The 23,847-nt window shown below is 37.7% G+C and overlaps 1 protein-coding gene and 1 non-coding gene across 5 annotated transcripts in view; one reads left to right on the top strand and one right to left on the bottom strand.

Annotated features, from left to right (window-relative positions):
• The window catches only part of Luzp2 (leucine zipper protein 2), a 371,192-nt gene that overhangs the window by 7,977 nt on the left and 339,368 nt on the right, over window positions 1-23,847 (bottom strand). For all 4 annotated transcript variants that reach the window (XM_021168299.2, XM_029479976.1, XM_029479978.1 and 1 more), the window contains one exon: window positions 6,635-6,727. In XM_021168299.2, coding sequence (XP_021023958.1) covers window positions 6,635-6,727 — 93 coding nt within the window. The remainder of the gene's footprint in view (window positions 1-6,634; window positions 6,728-23,847) is intronic.
• Window positions 11,990-12,094, top strand: LOC115031700. Its single transcript, XR_003837360.1, has one exon. It is a non-coding gene; the product is annotated as a U6 spliceosomal RNA (small nuclear RNA).

Below are 23,847 nucleotides of genomic sequence, written 5' to 3'. Positions count from 1 at the left end.
AAAAATAACAGGAAGTGACAATCACTTTTCCTTAGTATCACTTAACCTCAATGGACTCAATTCCCCAATAAAAAGACATAGACTAACAGACTGTATACACAAACAGGACCCAGCAATTTGCTGCATACAGGAAACATACCTTAATGCCAAAGACAGATACTACCTCAGAGTAAAAGGCTGGGAAAAAATTTCCAAGCATATGGTCCTACAATATAAGCTGGAGTAACCATTCTAATATCGAATAAAATTGACTTTCAACCAAAAGTTACCAAAAAGATAAGGAAGTACACTTCATGCTGGTCAATGGATAAGTCTACCAAGATGAACTCTCAATTCTGAACATCTATGCTCCAAATGCAAGGACACCCACATTCATAAAAGAAACTTCACTAAAGCTCAAGGCACACATCACACCCCACACAATAATAGTCAGAGACTTCAACACCCTTCCCTTATCAATGGACAGATCATGGAAACAGAAACTAAACAAAGACACAGTGAAACTAACAGAAGTTATGAACCAAATGGATCTAACTGATATTTATAGTACATTTCATCCTAAAGCAAAAGAATATACCTTCTTCTCAGCACCTCATGGTACTTTCTCCAAAATTGACCATATAATTAGTCACAAAACAGACATCAACAGATACACGAAGATTGAAGTAATCTCATGTACCCCATCAGATTACCATGGACTAAGATTGGTCTTAAATTATAATAAAAACAACAGAAAATACACATACAAGTGGAAGCTGAACAATGATCTACTCAATGATAACTTGGTCAAGGAAGAAATAAAGAAATTAAAGTCTTTTTAGAATTTAATGAAATTGAAGACACATAATACCAAAACTTATGGCACAATGAAAGCAGTGATAAGAGGAAAATTCATAGCTCTAAGTGCCTCCAAAAAGAAACTGTAGAGAGTTTATTCTAGCAGCTTGTCAGCACATCTGAAAGCTCTAGAACAAAAAGAAGTAAATACACCCAAGAGGAGTAGACCGCAGGAAATAATCAAACTCAGGGCTGAAATCAACCAGTAGAAACAACAACAACAACAACAACAACAACAAAACTATACAAAGAATTAACAAAACCAGGAGCTAGTTCTTTGAGAAAATCAACAAGATAGATAAACCCTTAGCCAGATTAACTGAGGGCACAGAGACAGTATCCAAATTGATAAAATCGGAAATGAAAGCAAATATGGAAGACTGTGGAAATTAAAAAAATCATCTGATCCCACTACAAAAGTTTATACTCAACTAAATTGGAAAATTTGGATGAAACAGACATTTTTCTAGACACATACCAGGTGCCAAAGTTAAAACCGAATCAGATAATCCATCTAAATGCTCTCATAATCCCTAAACAATTAGAAGCAGTCATTCTTAGTCTCCCAGCCTAAAAAGCTCAGGACCAGATGGGTTTACTGCAGAGTTCTATTAGACCTATAAAGAAGACCTAATACCAATACTCTTCAAACTATTCCACAGAGTAGAAGCAGAAGGAACACTACTCAATTCATTTTATGAAGCCACAATTATGCTTATACTTAAATCACACAAAGACCAAAGAAAGAAAACTTCAGACCAATATCCCTTATGAGCATTAATGCAAAAATACTCAATAAAAGTCTTGCCAACTGAATTCAAGAACACATCAAAATGATCATTCACCATGATCAAATAGACTTCATCCCAGGGATGCAGGGATGGTTCAATATATGAAAATCCATCAACATAATCCACTATATAAACAAACTCAAAGAAAAAAAACATATGATAATTTCATTAGATTCTGAAAAAGCATTTGACAAAATTCAGCATCCCTTTATGTTAACAGTCCTGGAAATATCATGAATTCAAGGCCCATACCTAGGAATAGTAAAAGCAATATACAGCAAACTAGTAGCCAGTATCAAACTTAATGGAGAGAAACTTGAAGCAATTCCACAAAAATCAGGGACTAGACAAGGCTGCCCTCTCTCTTCCTATCTATTCACAATAGTACTTGATGTCCTAGCCAGAGCAATTAGACAAAAAAAGGAGGTCAAGGGGATACAAATTGGAAAGGAAGAAGTCAAAATAATACTTGTCCTGAGCTAATTTCTCGCCAGCAAGAACACACTCGGACAACCGGATTCTTCTGCAGCAAGCTTTATTGCTTTATTAGGAGGAAGACCCTGAACCCCGGAAAATGGTGCTGCTTATATATACCTTGGAGTGGCGTGTCAGCACCTGATTTGTTGCTTGCCCATTGCCTCATTGCTATGCCCCGGAATGGGCAGTGAGTTGGCACAAATTCACTCTTGCACCTGTGCACATTACTTGTTTACCAGTTAGGCACAGTGGAATTCGGCGCCATCTTGTAATGGCGATTGCTCACGGCTCTCCACAAATACTATTTGAAGATTATATGATATTATACTTAAGTGATTCCAAAAGTTCCACCAGAGAACTCCTAAACCTGATAAACAACTTCAGTGAACACCCTCACAGAAGCAGTGGGAAGGAGGATGGCTTAAGGGGTTTCTGGGAGAGGGGAAACTGGGAAACGGGATAACGTTTGAAATATGAATAAAAAGTATCCAATAAAAAATAGAAAAGAAAAAGATGGAGTAAGTCAGTGTTCCATGTGTAGATTCTTTGTAGTCTCTTCCATCTGTGAAACAGAGACTAAGAGTTTAATAACACATGGACAATGGACAGCTCTTGACATTCATTAATGCCTTTTCTTTTCTAGGAAACACATGTAAATAAACTATAGCACTTCAGAATGTTTTTACATGTATATGCAACACATCCATATTTTGTGTGATCCTCTAAGACAAAAGCTATGATCATTGATGGCCCATAGATCACAATCATAGAGTAGATTGTCAGTATCTAATTCCTACTAATAAGCAAATGGATAAAGTCACAGATCATGAAATACATGATCATCTAAAATGTTCACATGCCTGATTTGTCTGCATGACCAGATGTGGTCATGTTTTATAAGAGGCCCATTTTCTATTGAATATTTTTTATCAATATATGCCTAATAGAAAGGTGATATGGAATATCTGCAGAAATCATAGTATAACAGGTTTTGCTGTCTCATTTTTATCCAATATTATAGTATCATCTAACTGAAGCCATTTAAAAGATGAACAAATATGCCTGAAATCTGCATTAGGATTTCTCAAAGTGTTTAGCACAAAATATTGACAACAGATATACTAGTAGGGTCTAGTCAGATAAATGTGTTCTAAGATTCTTCTCACAGATGTGCCAATGTGTATACCTGGATCCTGGGCATGTTAATGGCTGGACCAGGGATCCTTAGCCATATTAAAATTGAAAAACCATTGCCACAGCCAGTGTTGATAAGAAGTTCATGAAATTAAGCCATTTACAAAAGGTGATCTGAAGACCAGCACTGTTAAGCCTCAGGTGTAGGTGTCCATTCCACATTCTCCCCTGTGCTATTCAGTGTAATCTGTGACCAACAGGAATGAAGCACACACCATCATGCACTAAGAAATTACATCTCTTCCCTCAACTTGTTTCTAGAATTCCAAGGATAAGCCAGAAGATCATTTCTCCTTTCAACATCCCAGTTTGCTAGACTGAGGCTGCCACACTTTCATAATGATTAACACATCTCTCAGGATATTCTGAGTTGAGACACCTACACTCAAGAATAGTTCCCACAGATCTTAAAGTGCATGTACACTCATTTGGTTAATTGGAAGAAGTCAGAAATGCTCCATTCTCAAATGTGGCTTGCAGAAAGAAGACCTGAAATCCTTGGTGCTTATGATAATTGTTACCCAGGCTCTGTGCTTGTCTGAGCAACTTACACTCACATTCTCTTGGAAGCTTAGCAATTACTAAGATTAATATAAGCATATTGGAGCCCTCACAGTCATTAATCACAGTCCTATAGCTATGTACATATATGCACAGTCATGCGTATATGAATGTTTATATTAAACTATAATATAATAAGTGACAAACTTAAATAAAATTTGTTACCAGTACTGTAAGAGCTTATATAGAAATTACTATTTTAATATATAACTAGAGCAATGGAAGAAACAGATAACTTTTTACTAGATGATATACCACAGAGACTACATATCTTCTAAAGCAATGCTCTTAAATTGTATTCCACAGGGCGCATGTCTATAGGACTGTCTGGGTTGAGATAACAGTCATCAGACCCATGTCAAAAAGTTTACAAAAATCCCCTCAGCTCTGTTCATTTGGGACACTCAAAATAGTTGTTCAAAATATGAATAAATTCCCTGGATAATTTTGTGATTATTTATATTTGAAAACCACGTTTAGTGAAATTCATCTGTATCATGAAATTAATTGGCCTATTTGGAATAAACATATCAATTGTACAGAATTCATCCATGGAATGCTGAACTAATGTTTTTGGAAAATCCTATGCAGCCATATTTTCTGGGTGAAATCATTCTGAAGTCATAGATTAGAATTCTGTTTTTGTTTTTTTTTTTTTACTCAGCAGGTTTTATTTATATATTAGTGCATACTTAAAAGGAAGAAGTTGGAAGGGATGAATTTGGGAAGGGGTGGAGAAAAGACAAGGAAGGGATAAAATGATGTGATATATTTTATGTAAAATATATAAAAATAAATTTTAATAAAAAAAGCAGCTAGAGACATAGGACAGCATTTAAGCACACTGGATGGTGTTGCAAAGAAAACAGGTTCCATTCCCAGAAACCACCTGGTAGCTAATTATCTCTTGTGTAATTCCAATGCCAAAGGATCTGATGCCCCTTCTGGCCTCTGCAGGTACTGCACACAGACATATGCAGGCAAAACACCCAAATACATAGCATAAAAATAAAGTTTAAATGGAGTTCTCTAAAGTGATGTCTTAGTCCTGAGACAGATAGCAGTCAGGGCTATGAAAGCAGTGTGGACTTCCTCTGCTCAGAGGCAAAACGAGCCTTATTCTGAGGTTAGACTAGCTCAGTATAAGCATTCATCTAAGAACTCCAACCTCAGTGCTGCTAGATCACTTTTCCCTGATGTTTTCTGTATTTGAATTCTCTGTCCTTTGTATGTGTGAGAATTGTGGCACTGATGTATCTTTTAAATCTACCTTTTTGATTGTTCTGATTTCAAACTTGAAAACTGATATTCATATTGTGCTACTAATTCTCCCATCTCATAACTGGTAATTTACCTAGCTTGCATTATTTCTGGGTCTATAGCTCTGACTGAGAATTCTCTACATTAGGAAGCACAGCATCTGGAAGGTTGAGGCACCAAGCCCCAATGTCTACTGCAGTAATATGAGAGACAATGGTCTCACTGGTCCCAGTGAAGATGGTACCAAGGAATGATATGCTTATAGGAATTGTCAAAGGAAAGGAACTTATAAAGGGTAGCAATAGTAGAAGGAGAGGGGGTAAATAGTAACATACACACACACACACACACACACACAGAGGATTTTTGACAGGTCAACCTTTTTTAAGAAAATGGTAAATCAAAATGATGCTTAGAACATAATCAACAAAACAACTTTTCTATTTCTCATATAAAACTGTAAATGCCCCCCTATATACTAACACTTGTCTTATCTCTCAGTTAACAAACATTTGATCCAAACTACATTCTTTAATGAGGGAATCTAAGTCCTTACTTTGTGGTTCCTTATTAATCTATGGGTGAGTATATTACCACTTTCTATTGTCTATTCTGTATCAATAGTACTCTAGTATATTTTCTGTTTGTGAAAAATTTTTCCCATCAGCAAAGATCTATCCATACTTCAGGCCAATGAAAGGGTGTTCATTCCTCCTAGACTCTGTGGAAGTTAACTGCACCTATTGACGTCTATTCCTGCTCAACTTTATATCCTAAATTATATGGTCTAGACATATAGTTCTATACACAAAGATTCAGTTGCAAGCATATTGAGAAATTATGTTTTTCCAAGTGCATGTTGGCAGCTAGAAGAACAAAAACATGTACCAATTTACTTGTTTTCCCTTCATTTTTATTTCCTGTAGATGTTAGCTTATTTCCTTCTGCCATGGATTATTTCATTTCTACTAATTTCTACTTGGACTAGATCCTATACCTGAATCCAGTTAACAAAAAATGTTCTTTAAACCTTCCATGACAGATATAAAAACCTTCATTCTGACAGACTTCAATGATTGATATTTTATTTTTTTATTGCACTTATTAAGAGGGTACCCTACAATTCAGGCTTCTATCTCTTCATTGTGTGAAGGTTGAGGATTTCCCTTTGTCTAGCATGTTGTTCAGTGATGGCACTTTGCTTTTTGTACGTGGTAAATATCACAAACTAGTTTTTTGCTCTTTTTCCTGTTTGGCTTTAACCTTTTGATTATCTATTGCCTGGTTGTAGGAATGTATGTAATGCTAAGCCTTCAGTTGCATAGCGGAATCTGGCTATAAAACCTAGAAGAACATTTACCTGCTGCTGTCTAGGCAACATCTGTGTCATCACACAGAAAGTTATCATGCTTAGAAAGTAGACATCACCCTCCCCAAGAACATTCCATGATGGCTTGAGCTATCATTGCCAAATGTTGTGTCCTTCTTTCCAAACCACTTTAGGTTATTCTTACATCTTGAGGACCACACACAGAGGGTCTCCTACTCTCTTCTTTTGTTGCTTGAACTTGAGAACTGTCATGATGTCCTGGAGAACTTGGTTGTGGCTAGAAAGAGATACAGAGAAAAAAGAAAAAAATACATATTAAAAAGAAGGGAAATAGGTTTTAACTCGTGGTGTTATATAACATATATTACATGTCACTATGTCACTCTTAAAATAAAATAGGCATTATTATATAAGAAATTGTTGTGGGAAATATTAAAAAAGAACTGCCAAGTTCCCATGCCCATCAAGCTACTCTGTCTGCCAACTTTCCAGGGGCGCTAGAACTTGCAAGTTCCATTTGGTGCCATGCCAGCCCCACACAATGACTGTCCACCCTGCGGTCAGCCGCCATAATACCAAGCAACTCAGTAAAAACAAAACTCTTGAAGCTTATAATTAACCAATCAGATTTATATATCAATAAATTATCAATTCACATGATTCCAATACAATAATATCAGAACCATTTGATAATGATAAAAGCTGCCCACCTAGATTAGACAAATTATCCCAATTATTCTATTCTTTATGACATTATAACTACCTGTGGCTACTTAAAGCCACGCTGGTTCAAGATCTTCTTCCTGTCCCTCTGCCTCCATCTTTGCTTCCCCCCTCCCTCCTCTGAATTGCTCTCTGCCTCTCTGCCTTTTAGCTCTGCCTCCCTTTCCCTTGACCAATCACAGGCTCCTGCTGCACTAATATTTTAATGTAATTTGACAGGGATAATCCTGCCACAAGACGTCTTTAAAATGTGTCTTAAAATTCTTATTTTTGAAATTAAGAAAAATAATATATATTAAATTTTTGCATTAGTGAGGCCGAATGGAACCTTTTCTATTGGTTATGTTTATTTCTTAAAGAATAACCTTTGTTTACAGAAAGAATCTTCAAAGACAGGAATCTTGTCCTTTCTGTTTTATATTAATCCTCAGTTTGTCTGAGATATAATGAGTACATGCTTCACTTTTTCAATAAGACAGAAAATATCTTGCAACTTTGCAGAGTGTTCCTCCAGGGTTTTGTGTATTCTGTTCCTTCACAAAACAAGCTGTTTACCTCTGGGTACCAAAATATCATTATAAAATTTATCTCATTAGGAACATTAAGAAAGTACAAAACAATCTGGCCAAAAGAAACACAACTATTATCCATAATTCACTATGGTAAGATCTGTGACTGTCCACTGGGGAATTGTAGGTCTGTGTGTTTTGCCTCAACTTATTTATAATGCTGCTCTAGGAAAGATAAGTATAAATTCATAAATGCTGTCTCTCAAGTCTGAAGTATTTATTGCAATGGGCCACATAGGAGAAATATATGAACATTCTAATTACTGAGATCTAAGAAATGCAAGAGTAGACCAGAATCTGGTCAGAGTACAAAAACCCAGCCAGGATTTTCAGCTATTCATCATGGTCTTCACATAGCAACTGCACTCCTTATTAACAAAGGATTCTCACAAAGATAGTGTCCGAAAAGATTATTACAAATCCTTAATATACATGGTAGTATGTATTTTGCAAGTGAGACCAATACGGCTTATGGAATATTAACAGAAATTTGGAAAACAAAAAACTCTAATTCATTTTACTGTTCCATTTTCATTAAGATGCTGGGCTTTTCCAGGACCAGATGGTTTAGTGGAGAATGCTATCAGACTTTTAAAGACAAAATACCAATACTCTTCAAACTATTCCACAAAATAGAAACAGAGGGACCACTACCCAATTCCCTCTATGAAGCCACAATTACGCTTATACTTAAACCATACAAAGACCAGACAAAGAAAGAGAACTTCAGAACAATCTCCCTTATGAACATTGATGCAAAAATATTCAATAAATACTCAATAAAATACTTGTCAACCAAATCTAAAACCATGTGAAAATGACCATTTACCACCATCAAGTAGGCTTCATCCTAGGGATTCAGGGATGGTTCAATATACAAAAATCCAACAACATAATCCACTACATAAACAAACTCAAAGAAAACAACCACATGATCATTTCATTAGATACTGAAAAAGTACTTGAAAAAATTCAGCATTGCTTCATGTTAAAAGTCTTGGAAAGATCAGGAATTCAAGGCCCCCATACCTAAACATAGTAAAAGCAATATAACACAAACCCTTAGCCAACATCAAACTAAATGGAGAGAAACTTGAAACAATCTCACTAAAATCAAGGACTAGACAAGGCTGCCTACTCTCTCATTATCTATTCAATATAGTACTCAAAGTTCTAGCTAGAGCAAGTAGACAACAAAAGGAGGTCAACGTATTACAAATTGGAAAGGAAGAAGTCAAAGTATGACTATTTGCAGATGATATGATCATATAGTTAAGTGACCCCAAAAATTCTACCAGAGAACTCCTAAAGTTGATAAACAACTTCAGCAATGTGGCTTGATAAAAAATTAATTCGAACAAATCAGTAGTCTTCCTCTACTCAAAGGATAAACAGGCTGAGATAGAAATTAGAGAAATTGCACCCTTCACAATAGTCATAAATAATATTACATACCTTGGTGTGACTCTAACCAAGCAAGTGAAATATCTGTATGACAAGAAATTAAAGTCTCTGAAGAAAAAAAATCAAAGATCTCAGAAGATGGAAAGATCTCTCATGGATGGGCAGGATTAATATAGTAAATATTATTTACTTGCCGAAAGCCATCTACAGAGTCAATGCCATCCCCATCAAAATTCCAAATCAATTCTTCATAGAGGTAGAAATAGCAATTTGCAAATTCACTTGGAATAAAAAAAAAAAAACCCAGGATAGCAAAATCTATTCTCAATAATAAAAGAACTTCTGTGGGAATCATCATCCCTGACCTCAAGCTTTATTACAGAGCATTAGCGATAAAACTGCATGGTACTGGTACAGAGACAGGTAGGAAGATCAATGGAGCAGAATTGAAGACCCAGAAATAAACTCACACACCTATGGTCACTTGATCTTTGACAACGGAGCTAAAACTTTCCAGTGGAAGAAAAGACAGCATTTTTTTTTCGTTCATTGTAATTAATTTATTTTTTATTAGATATTTTCTTTATTTACATTTATTTTATTTGCTTTCTTTCTTTTTTTCTTTTTTTGTTTGTTTTGGTTTTTTTTTTTTTTTTGAGAGGGGGTTTCTCTGTACAGCCCTGTAGACCAGGCTGGCCTCGAACTCAGAAATCTGCCTGCCTATGCCTCTGGAGTGCTGGGATTAAAGGCATGCACCACCACACCTGCTTTATTTACATTTCAAATGTTACCCCCTTTCCTAGTTTCCCCTTTGAAAATTCCCTATCCCCTCCCCTCACCCTTGCTCCCCAACCCACCCACCCCCATTCCTGATTGGTGCTGGTTCAACTGGCTGGCAGCATGTAGAAAAATGCAAATCGACCTGTTCTTATCTCCTTGTACAAAACTAAAGTCAAAGTGGATCAAGGACCTCCACATACACCCAGATACACTGAAACTTATAGAGGAGAAAGTGGGGAAGAATCTCAAACATATGGGCACAGGGGAAAAATTCCTGAACAGAACACCAATGGCTTATGCTCTAAGATGAAGAATTGACAAATGGGCCCTCATAAAATGTCAAAGCTTCTGTAAGACAAAGGACATGGTCAAAAGGACAAAAAGGCAACCAACAGATTTCAAAAAGATCTTTACCAATGCTACACCCAATAGAGGGCTAATATGCAATATATACAAAGAACTCAAGAAGTTAGACACCAGAGAACCATATAACCCTATTAAAATTGCGGTACAGCATTAAACAAAGAAATTTCAACTGAGGAATATTGAATGGCCAAGAAGCACCTAAAGAAATATTCGACATCCTTAGTGATCGGGGAAATGAAAATCAAAACAACCCTGAGATTCAACCTCATACCATGGCTAAAATAAAAAAAGCTCAGGTGACAGCAGATGCTGGTGAGGATGTGGAGAAAAAGGAACATTCTGCCATTGCTGGTGGGATTGTAAGCTGATATAACCATTCTGGAAATCAGTTTGGTGGTTGTTCTTCAGAAAATTGGGCATAGCACTACCTGAGGACCCAGCTACACCATTCCTGGGCATATACCCAGAAGATGCTCCAACATTTAATAAGGACACATGCTCCACTCTGTTCATAGAAGCCTTATTCATAATAGCCAGGAGCTGTAAAGAATCCAGATGTCCTTCAACAGAGGAATGGATAACGAAAATGTGGTACATTTACACAATGGAGTACTACTCAGCTATTAAAAATGATGAATTCATGAAATTCTTAGGCAAATGGATAGAACTAGAAAATATCATGCTGAGTGAGGTAACTCAATCACAAAAGAACACACATGGTATGCACTCACTGATAAGTGGATATTAGCCCAGAAGTCTGGAATACCCAAGATACAATTCACAGACCACATGAATCTCAAGAAGATGGAAGACCAAAATGTGGGTGCTTCGGTCCTTCTTAGAAGGAGAGCAGAATACTCACAGGAGCAAATATGGAGAAAAAGTAGAGCAGAGACTGAAGGAAAGGCCATCCAGACACTCTTCCACCTGGGGATTCATCCCATATACAGTTACTAAACCCAGACACTACTGTGGATGTCAAGAAGTGCATGCTCAAAGGAACCTGATATGGCTGCCTCTGGAGAGGACAGGCCAGAGCCTTTCAAATACAGAGGCAGATGCTCACAGCCAATCATTGGGCTGAGCTCGGGTTCCCCAATAAAGGAGTTAGAGAAAGGACTGAAGGAATTGATGGGGTTTGCAACCCCATAGGAAGAACTACAATATCAACCAACCAGACCCCCATTGATCCTAGGGACTAAGCCATTAACCAAGGAGTACAAATGGCTCCAGTTGCATATGTAGCAGAGGATGTCCTTGTCATGTGTCAATGAAAGGAGAAGCCCTTGGTCCTATGAAGGATTGATAGATTCTCCAGTGAAGGGGAATCCAGGGCAGAGAGGTAGGAGTTGGTGGGTGGAGGAACACCCTCATAGAAGGAGGGGGAGGGAGGATGGGATAGGGGGTTTCTGGGCGGGTAGGGGAAACCGGGAAAGGGGATAACATTTGAAATGTAAATAAGGAAAATATCCAATAAAAAAAAAAGATGCCGGGCTTTTGCTAAACACACTAATTAAGTAGTTACTCTTGACACATAAGTCTAACTTCATTGATGTGTAGAAGGAATTGAGACTTGTCTTTTTTTTTCTAGCCTTACCTTGTTTAGAAGACATAAATATAAATCTCTGCTTTTTTTTTTTTTTTTTTTTTACTTTTTAAACAAGAGAAAAGACAAATGATATGGATGGCACCCCTTTGCTTGCTTTGGCAGTGCCTGGACTGAAATTGAAATGATACAGAGGAGATTAGCATGGCCCCTGCACAAGAATGACAGGAAATTTCATGAAGTTTTTCATATTTATAAACCATTTCTTTCAACATCAATGAGGATGAATTAAAAGAAGTTTTAGAAGATGCCACAGAAATCAGATTGGTCAGCCAGGATGGGGAGTCTGAGGGGATTTCTTACTGAATTCAAGACAGAAGCAGATACAGAGAAAGACTTTGAAGAAAAGTGGGAGGCCAGAATTGATGGGTGATCTCTTTCACTCTATTACACTGGAGAGAAGTGATAAAGGCAAGAGAGATCTGAAGAGAATAGCACTCGGAGTGGTGAATCAAAAACTCTGGTTTTACAAAATATTCTCTTCAGTGCAACAGAAGAAGTTCTTCAGGAAATATATGAATAAGCAGCTTTTGTCAAAGTGACCCATAACCTAAATGGCAGATCTAGAGGGTATGCATTTATAGAATTTGCTTCCTTTGAAGATGCTAAAGAAGCTATAAACTCCTGTAATAAAATGAAAATCGGGAGTAATCAGGCTGGAGTTACAAGGAACCAGGGTATTGCCTATTGCAAGAAGTCATCCATCCAATCCTGTTTGTCAAGGGTCTGCCAGAGGATACCACCAAAGAGAATCATTTGAGGGCTCTGTACACAGATTAGGAAATTGGTTCTTTCAAAGAGTTTGCCTTTGTAGACTTCAATAGCAAGAAAGATGCCAAAGTTGCCACTGAGACCTTGGAAGATGGAGAGACTGGTGCGCAGGGAAATATAGAGTTGTCTTGACCTCACTACCTTGAGAGGCAGGCATCATAGGTTTTTCAGGTTAGAATCCATGGCTCCTGGGATACAATGCGCCTTCCAGTTCCTGAGAGACTAATGCACTCCCACAGGCAGTGAAGTATCCAGGCCTCTTTGTGTTTCTTTATATGTACCCTTGGAAGCCAAAGAAGCTTGGAAGCTTGGTAGGACAATTGGTCTTAGACGTGAATCTTGTGAACCCTGTATAGCTTGAAAACTTCAATGTATCCTGGCGACTATGCCTATATTGATTCTGGCAATTGCCATTATATTCTGTTTCTGATAAACGTATAAAAAGCCAGATGTGGATCCCTGCAACCAACCATTGGACTGAGCACAGGGACCCCAATGGAGGAGTTAGGAAAAGGACTGAAGGAGTTGAAGGGGTTTACAACTCCACAGGAAGAACAACAATATCAACCAACCAGAGCACCTGCTCCTGAGCGCTCACTAACTAAAAAGTACACATTGAGGGACCCATGGCTCCAGCTGCATATGTAGCAGAGGATGGCCTTATCTGGCATTAATGAGAAGGGAGGGTCTTGGTCCTGTGAAGGCTTGATGCCCCCTGCCCCAGTGTAGGGGAGTTCTAGGGTGGTCAGGTGAAAGTGTGTGGATGGATGGGGGAGCACCCTCATAGAAGAAGTGGGAGGTGGATAGGATAGGGGTGTTGTGGAGGGGCAACTGGGGAAGGGGATAATATTTGAAATGTAAATAAATAAAATATCCACTAAAAAAAAGCCAGATTGCTGTTAATAAAATTGTCACAGAACAGACTCAGTTGTACTGTGGCCCCTTTATCCTGCCCTGATTTAATTCCTAACAACCATACCAGGTGACCTTGGTCTCCTAAGAAAGTGCAGGGACTTACACTGATAGAAACACTGTTACCTTGGACTGAGACAAACCTAAGAGTAAGAGTGACTTTGGAGGTCTTGTTGGAGGCAAGAGAGTTTTAGGAGCCTAGGCAGTGGGCAGAGGGAATGAGGCTTTGTAGGTGAGAAAGATTCTTAAGTGGTAGAGGAGTAGAGGCGACTTTTAACCACAGGAAAGAAAATAGTTTGAGTAGCTTCTTCCATCCCAGTCTTTCACTCTTCATTTGAAAGAAAGGACTGTGAGGTTTTTTTCTCCGATACCTGTTCAATGACAGCTGTGTAAAGTCATTCCAACACAGTATCAAGCTGTGTGGTCTGTGTTCAATCCACATAGATAACATTTCAAAAGAGATACCCAGTTGGTTTTGACCAGTTATTCATATAAGCTTTTATAGATTAATGATAGAACTAATCCTCATCTGTACATTTTGAATTTATGCTGATTCATTCCATATACAAAACTGTTTTCCCTTACAAATATGTATATTTTTAAATTTTCCATTTGCAATGGAGGGCTGTAAAGAGATGTTTTGTATGTTGTGTGTGTGTGTGTGTGTTGACTTTGGGACAAATTAAATGTCCTAAACTCTGTTGAAAAAAGAATGATACTCTTACACTCTTAACCAATCTGTTTGCTGATAACAAGTGAACCCAGTGTCTGTTCTGGGTTAAGTTCCTTTGGTAATGTGAAGAGGAGAAGGATGCTATTTTGATTATTATGATGTCTATACAATCAGTTATTGGTTCCCTACTTTAATACAAAGCCTGTTTCCATGTGCACCACCCGCACAACTTGTGCCTGCAGAGGCCAGAAAGAGCATCAAGTCCCCTGGAAATTGAGTTACAGATGGTTACGAGACATCATGTACGTGTGGGATCAATCTCAAATCTACAAGCAGAGCTTATGTTTTTAACCCCCAAGCCATCTTTCTAGTCCACAAAAAGCAATCTTAAAAAGAGTCAAACGTGAATTTGTCCTAGGAAAACTCAATTGGGTGACCGCCACCTGATTCCCATTACCTCCAACTTACAGGTGAAATGAAGACCCAGATTTATGATAATAGAGGAAATAAGAGACACTGGTATCAAGAGCAACTCTCCCTGACAGTGATAAAGAGGACAACAGCTAAAGAAAGCATGAAGAATACATTAAATTACACTAACCAAATAGTTTTTAATATATTTTCTGATGTTTTCTATATTACATTTCAGTTGAACAATCAGATAACTGAGTAACTTTGATATTTTATTTCAAACGTATAACAGCAGCAACTGTGTAAAAACAAGTATGATTGTTACTTGCCTTTCAGCTTTTGTCACATGCATGGAGATGTCACATGCCTACATTTGTTGTACCCAGGACATGTTTTTATTTCTAAACCTTTAATTTTTTGGTTCACAAGTCTGATATAGAATGCTGTTTTTCATAATATGTTTCATATGTAAAATATGTTTTATATGTAAATTAAAAATCTGTAAAGGGTTGGAGAGATTGCTCAGTAGGTAAAAGCACTTGGTGCTCTTGCAAAGGACCCAAGTTCAATTCCCAGAACCGACAGAGTGGCTCAAAACCACCTAAAACCCCCATCACCAGGCAGATTCAACAGTCACATGTGGTGCACATAGATACATGTCAGCAAAACATTCATACATAAAATAAAATAAGGCTTAAAAATTCCCTAGAACATATTTTGGAAATTTTGTGATTTAAGGTTCTGGGAGCTTCAGTTTGAATTAAATGTTTTATTTTGATAAGCCCCAAATCACTTAGCACCAGACTGCACGGGAAGGGAATCACAGCAATCTATTGTTGGCTTATATATTGGATTACAGTCTCCAGAGGACAATATATTCATTACTGAATTTTTGGAAGCTAGTAGGTATTTTTCAATCAACTAATTATTGTTTGTTATTTTCATTTTGCTTTTTAATGATTTATACTTAAAAAATAAACAATGAGACTAGAGATAAGTGCTGAATCATAAAGCAACTAGACATGCATATGACTGAAGAAATGATTGCAAAATAAATTAGAGTAATTCAAAGGCAATTTAATTATGTCTAGCAGCTATATGAATGAATAAACATTTACATACACTTTAAGTATTGAAATAAAATTACAATTAAAAGAGAGATCAAATTAATTCTGTTTTATTCCTGGAAGCCCTATTCTGTTCTAATAAATATTTTTTGTTCCTTCTCCTTTTCTACTACACCTTTAATGGTCATTGTCTTAGTTAGGGTTTTACTGCTGTGAACAGACATCATGACCAAGGCAAGTCTTATAAAAAAGAAACATTTAATTGGGGCTGGCTTACAGGTTCACGTTCAGTCCATTATCATCAAGGTGGGAGCATGGCAGTATCGAGGCAGGCATGGCACAGGAGGAGCTGAGAGTTCTATGTCATCATCCAAANGCTGCTAGTGGAAGACTGACTTCCAGGCAACTAGGGTGAGGATCTTATGCCCACACCCACAGAGACACACCCATTCCAACCAGGTCACACCTATTNCAACAAGGCCACACCTTCAGATGGTGCCACTCCCTGGTCCAAGGATATACAAACTATCACAGTCATCTTTCATTCTATGATATGGAATGAGATGAAGTACCACATTCTCTGAGTGATCTAAGAGAGAGGCACACACCCAGGTCGTTTCATAGTAGCTTCGTGATTGAAACACACTGGACAGATTCAGAAATAATCAAGGCTCGCTGGGGGCTCACAGAGAATGAAGCAACAATCAGAGAGCTGGTGTGAGTCTGACCTGGGTCCTCTGCACATATGTTATGGTTGTGTAGCTTGTTGTTCTTGTGGACCTCCTACTGGCGAGTGCAGGGCCTGTCTCTTACTCCGTTGCCTGATTTTGGGACCCTTTTCCTCCTACTGGGTTGCCTCATCTGACCTCAGTATGAGGGTATATGCCTATTGAATCTTGATATGCCATGTTTGCTTAATATCCCTGGGAGGCCTGCTATTTTCTGAAGGGAAACAGAGGGGGAGTGAATCTGAGGGAGAAAGGAAGTGAGGGAGAGAGTAGCTGGGAGAAGAAACTGTGGTATGGGTATAATATATGAAAGAGAAACAAACAAACAAACAAACAAACAAACAACAACAACGTGTAATCTGTAGCTATGTGTAATTTGTCCTGTTCTTTCACCATTAAATCCAATTTTATAGTTAATGTGTTCCATTTTCTAGAACACCTGCTTTCTCTACTTGGCTTGTTCCTACAGCTTTACTAACATGCCTTCTTTAATATGGCTTAAGTCATTTTTTATGACATATAAAATTAGGGAGGTCTGTATGATGCAAAAATACAGCCCAAAGGACTGAAAATTCACAATGTGATGCAAGTTCTAAGGTAGTACTCCACAAGGACCAACAATCCTCCCTCCAACATTTTCCATATTATTATCCTTGATTATTTTTAAATTCATTGCTTGCTTACTTGTTATATAGTCCCTTTCCCCTCAGACTTCCCCCTTTCCTAGGCCTCAAGTCTCTGGAGGATTAAGTATGTCTTCTTCTACTGAGGCCTCTCCAGAGAGACCTCTGTTATATTTGTGCCAGTGGCCTCTGGCCAGCCTGTGTATACTCCTAGTTGGTGGCTCTGTCTCTGGGAGCTCTCTGGGGTGTGAGTTAATTAAGACTGCTGGTGTTCCTATGGTGTAGCTCCCCCCTTCAGTGTCACTAATCAACCATAGGGGTTCTTGAATTCAGTTCAATGGTTGGGTGTCTGCTTCTGTCTCAGCCAGCTGCTGGTAGGGCCTCTCAGAGGACAGCCATGCCAGGCTCCTGTCTATAAGCACATCATAGCATAGTAGTGTCAGGCCATGGTGTCTTCCCATGAGGTGGATCCCAGTTGGGCCAGACATTGGACCTCCTCTCCTTCAGTCTTCTCCATTTTTGTCCCTACAGTTCTTTAAGACAGGAACAATTTTGGCTCAGTAATTTTGACTGGGTGTTAGTGACCCTGTTCCCTACTTGAGGAACAGGGTTACTACTGGAAGTGGGGTCTTATTTAAAGTTTCCTTTCCCCAATATTTTGACTAAGATCATCCCTTTGAGTCTTTAGAGACTCTCACCTCCCAGGTTCTAGTACTTTCTAGAGGGTCTCCCCACTTCTCACTCTATCCACCCACAAGCTACAGCCTGTGTGCCCCCAACTCCAGGTGGTGAAAGAGTTACTTTCAAAAGGAGAAGCCTGAGAGGGTTGAACCTGCACTGTGTTCTTCTCAAACAGGACCACATAAAGAAATGCTCTCAGCTCACCCAAGCAGACACTCATACCCTGATGCTGAGTTGGTAAAGAGGATCTAGAATTTTTTTAAGCTGGTCTCAGAATTATCAATCGTGCACATGATTTGGGGTTTGCCAAGAAGTACAATAAAAGTTTCCAATATTTTTACCAGAGCTCCAGAGAAAAGCAAATAAGGCCAGTCATTGAGGAGCAGGTTTAAATTCCCCATGGAAAGCCCATAGGAGTTACCTCTGAAGCTATGAACATGAAATATAATATTGAGATGTTAGAGGATATTGGATATGTTAGAATGTATGATGTTTACTAAGGAGGGCTGCATTATTATGTGGAAACAGTTCAAGAGATGTGCTTCTACATGACATTATCATGGGGTGTGGATTCTCAGGTACACTTGACTATAGATAATCCTGTCCTCGGTTCCACATCTCAGACATGAAGCTGTGGGGTATGATCCTTGCTTTATCAAGTCTCATTACTGCTTTCTTTGGTCTGAGCTAGTCTGTCTATCTTCTTGTTTCTCCTTCCTGGAATGGAAGTGTTTACTCCCATGACACTGCACACTGAGAATGGGTAACCTGTATTGACTTTACCTAAATCCCAAAAGAGGCTTTGATAGTTTGAGTAGTATAAGGCTATGGATACTCTTCAATTTTGACTAAATATATTCTTATCATGAGATGATCATGAGCCTGTGGTATCCAGGTGGGGGAATGTTATGTTTTGAATAGGTTTATATGTTGGGACACATGATCTCCAGCTAGTGACACTAACTTCAGAGATATTTGAGAAGACTGGATATAAAGACTGGCTAGTACAGATATTTGAAGGTTGTAGTTCAGGCTCATTTTGTTTTCTACACTGGGCTTCCTTAGCTCAGGGGATTTGAGGTGTTCAGGTCCAAAGTTTCTGCCACCATACACTCTTTTACGCCCACATTACCATGATGGAATCAATCAAACTAGCCCTGCCAGCATGGACTCCCACCTTTCTAGCAATGATGGACTGCAGCTATAAAGCCACAGGACATAATAAATACTTCCTTGTCGAAGTTGCTTCCAGCAGGTATGTTGTGACAATAATAAGAAATATAACCAGTGTATGTATCTCTCCTCCTATCTATCTATAACTTATTATTGTGGAATTTTTCTACTTTGCATGGGAGATTTTCATCCTATTAAGTTTACAAAATGCAAAGTGTAAAACAAATGACAGTGCCACAGTCCTCCTCCATAAATTTGCCAAGGAAAATTTATCTTACTTTGTTTTGTTTAAAATTCAATAGTCTATAGTACTTTTAACAAAAGGAATAAGCTATGTACAACTTCACAACTGTGACCATCCATGCTTAAAAAGTTAAAATCCTTCATTATAAAAAGCATTGTGTTTAATTAAGTGGATGCTTACTTTGAAGTCTAATGAATATAATATAGGAACTGGCCTTTGTTTCTATGACACAGAATTTAAAAAAAACAAAGTTAAACTGAATCTGAAGAACATCAGAATGAGAATGGAGTGTTTGGAACAAAATCCAGAGTCTAGTTCTATAATCTCATGTAAAACTCAGACAAAGTATTTATCTTTGCAGGGCCTGAAATTCTGATGTTCTGCCAAATGAAGTCAACCTACCTCAGTTGTGTTTGACAGTTGTGGCTGTTAGAATAGAAGAAATTGTACCTAGAGAAGTACTGTATTCAGAGAGCTTTGCTGCAAAAGTTGTTTACTTGAATAAAGACACTTCTGGGTGATATTGCTGCTGCCCAGGAATGCTCAACCCACATTCAAAAACTGAAAACTGAAACCTAGCAGATTCCCATCAAGAAAGTGCCTTGTGCTATATTTACTCAAGAATTTTTATCATTGAAATATGTATTTCTAGGTAAAGCAGATATGTCTGGCATGGCCTTGGTAGGGGGGGTAGAATGATATGGTTCCCACACCTCTGGAACAAAGCCACCAAGTGTGGGCTTCCAGGAATATTAATGGCTGCTGTGGGTATAAAACTTATTTGTATAATAATATACATATTTTATGTTCTTCCTTAAAGGAATGTCCTCCCTGTTAAGGTTAATGACTTCATGATAATCAGAGACAACATGAGTGTGGGAGTTGATGGTGTGGTTAATGTCTTAGCAAATTGTCAAAACCTAGGATATTCAGGACAGCTCCGAAGGCTGTGAGAAAGAACTCTGAAAACATAAGTTCAACACTGTATAAAAAATTTCTCAACTATGCAATATATAAGGATGCGATATGTATGAATAATATGAAAGGCTTCACAAATCTAAAAGAACAAAAGCAGTTGTACTATGAGCCAATTTGTCAGAAAGATATTAAGGAAGGAGATAATGAGATTTAGGGAGTGATGATTGAAGGAGATACCACTCAGCTAAATTTCAGATTCCTGAGCTCAAAGTCAGCCTGGGACAGATGGAATTTATTTCAGTCCAGGCCCTTGAATGGTAGAAATGAGTCCCATCCTATTAGCTTATCATTTGTGCTTAAAAATGGGAGACTGAGCTCTGAATTATTTTGCAATGTTAAAAAAAAAAAGAAAAACACCTATAGGGTTGCAGACCCCTTTCTAGTACCCCCTGGAGCTCGTGTCTCTAGCTGCATATGTATCAGAAGATGGTCTAGTTGGCCATCATTGGAAAGAGAGACCCATTGGTCTTGCAAACTTTATAAGCCTCAGTATAGGGGAATGCCAGGGCCAAGAAGTAGGGAGTGGGTGAGGAGGGGAGTGGCGGGGGGAGGATATGGGCCAAATTCCATTCTCCACCCACAAGATCATTCTTGAGTAAAATATTCTCAGAAAGTACTGACTGATAGCCACCGGACCCTCTGGAAAATTCCAGGTAGAGTTCAAATGCATGTCATACTTGCTAGCCAATAGATTTAAAGGTCAATAGGTTTAGCCAGTAAGTTTAAACGTAATCTTGCTGATGGAATCTATACCCCTAAAGAGTATAAAAACTGCTTGTAATAGCCATTCGGGGTCACCTTTTTAGTAATTCGCCTCGAGGGACAAATTGGAGGTTGACTGCAACACATCAGAAAATAAACCTCTTGCTTTTGCCTCAATCTGCATCTTGGTGTCTCACTCAGGGGGTGGGGGTGGGATCTGGAAGTAAGCATCACTGACTGAGAGTTGGGGCTACCACAGGCACAGTTTCCCTCTTCAATGGCAATCCTGAATGCTCTACTTGCCCTGGTGCGGAGCTTCAGACCATTTTTCAACAGATAACTTCATGAAGATATAGTTCAGGTCTGAGATCACTTCTGGGATTCTAAGGATGAGGGGCTCATAATATTTCATAGCATTTCTATAGAAAAGAGTATTACAGTAAAATATGCATCAATTGTAATATATCCTCATATTTATTGTGATAAAATCTGAAGGAAAAAGTTATATTAGAATATCTTCTCAGGTAAGTGTATAGAAATCCAGGCAAATGGTTATGTCTTCTTTTTCTTAAATTTCTTGTGCATTTGTGTGTGTGTGTGTGTGTGTGTGTGTGTGTGTGTGTGTGTGTNTGTGTGTGTGTGTGTGTGTGTGTGTGTGTGTGTGTGTGTGTAGGTCACAGAACAATTTGTAGGAGTTGTTTTTCTCCTTTCTCTCCTTTTACCATATGGGCTCTGAGGGTTGATCTCAGGTCATTAGCCTTTGTGGCACTGCTTTATAGCCTGTTGACTAAGCATTTTATTTTTTCAGAATTAATACTATTCAATCTGCTGAAGACACTAGCCTGGATTATGCTTCCTGGTCTTTTTCAGTTGCATGGAACAACTCCTAGCTTCTGAAGAATGGCTCCTAGAACATAGATACTCTCTGAGATCTGCCTGTTAGTAAGAAACACCCCTCCAACCCCCCCCCCCACTGCTTCTCTCTGACTGGGCCCCACTTTACTAATTTTGGTACATGAAGAAAATCTGGGCTTATCTTCCTGTTTTAGTCAGTTTACTTTTGATTTAAATTCTCTTTTTCTATGACGCATAGAAAATTCAAAATATACTGCCCACTTAAAATATTAATATGAAGAACTCATGCAGCCAGAAGAAAAGCACATTTCTTTAAAAGAGTTTTTACTACATTTCTAATAAAGCATTTTTCACATATTTGGAATGCCAGGTCATCCTTTGCAGTGAAATGCATGATTTAAAAATATTGATATTTAAAACAGAATGAACCAAGCAATTTCAAAAGTTGGAAAAACAATCCAAATGTATTCTTTTGTTTTCCAAAGATTTTGGTAATGAAGAATTCCATTTTTTATATACATCAACATGAGGAACTCAACTCATTAAAAGTAACATAAGAGAACACATACTATAGTAAAGAATAGAGGATGAAGTGAAAATGGGCATATTAACTTCATCAGTTCAAGAAATTGAAGTATGACTGATAAATATGAGAAATACCCACAAAAGAGGAACAGATTAGAAATAAAAGAATTTCTAAATTCTTTCTACATTCCTAATGAGATATTCTATATCTATATCCTATATTCTATCTATATTCTTTATCAGAAAGCCAGTGAGGCTATTCCAGCTTCACTTTGAGTTATTAGAACAGAGGCATTAAAAAAGTGTTTTTCCTACTGGTAAACGGTGAATTCATTAAGAATATGTTTTTTGCACACACAGAAAATAAACACACACACACACACACACACACACACACACACACACACACTCATTTAACTAATCATGATATGTAATATTTAGGAGATGTCAAAACAAAAGAAACTACTAGTATAAGTCAAAATAAAGATTGATGCTTTTTTCCATGAGGTATTTTCCAAGAAGTTTTCAAAGATCCTAATCAATGCAATCCTTAGGAAATGGAAAGGGAATTGGTAGTAACCATTTAAATTCTAATTGTTTAACATTGTTTTTTTTTTCTTCTCTCTCTAAGATTGTTCATTCTTAGCAATGGGTAGGCCAATGAAAGCATCCAGTGGAATTGATTTATCTTCAGTCCTATGCTATCTAAGTGCTCTGGCTAGATGAGCAAATATAGCAGGGCCCGGAGAAAGATTATAGGTTTTCAGATTGAGAAACCACAAACCAGAAAGAGGGATTCTACTTCTTAGCTAAAATTTGAACTTCCAGAGATTCAGATTCATTATCAGTATAAAGGATTTATTTAGTTGTAAAAATTAGTTAGCTGTATTTCCTCTGATACAGTAGAATATCAGATATAAATTATATCATATTTTTCAAATATGTGTGGTAAAATATTTCTGAAAAATTGCTGAAAATATAAAAGTGTGTATATTTGACAAAAATCTTGAGTGATATACAATTTAGGTACTATGAAATAATAACACATACATAACAATTTCAAAAAAAGGAACTCAAACACAGAGGCTAGTATACTGGCTATAATGTTTTATAAGAATTGTTACATTTCAAAATGTTTTTGAGTACATAACAGAAAGAATATATTCATGTTATTTAATTTGGAAAATGTTTATGTAAAATAGGCAATGCCATGTGGCAGTAGCTGCTACTTCCCTTATAATGTATGTACTCATGCAGCAAACATTTGATTGATCTCTGTATAGCACTTCCTGACCTGGATCTCTTGAAAGCACAAAAAAAAAAATCATCTAGATTCCTATTTTTTGAATTGGATTTAACATTGTTCTTTAGCATATTCAATTAATGCATTTCAGGAAAAATTGGTGACAACTTACATCACCATGTCACACTTGATAAGTGTATTATCTGGGAAAAAACATGGTGAACAGGACCTAGCTACTTCTTTGTACATACACATACTACACACACACACACACACACACACACACACACACACATACACACACACATACACACACATACACACACACACACCACATGCACATACCACACACACACACACACA

Source organism: Mus caroli, chromosome 7, assembly GCF_900094665.2.
Source record: "Mus caroli chromosome 7, CAROLI_EIJ_v1.1, whole genome shotgun sequence".
NCBI classification, from domain to species: Eukaryota; Metazoa; Chordata; class Mammalia; order Rodentia; family Muridae; genus Mus; species Mus caroli.
The sequence above is the reverse complement of the archived record's forward strand: the minus strand, read 5'-3'. Positions and strand labels throughout refer to the sequence as shown.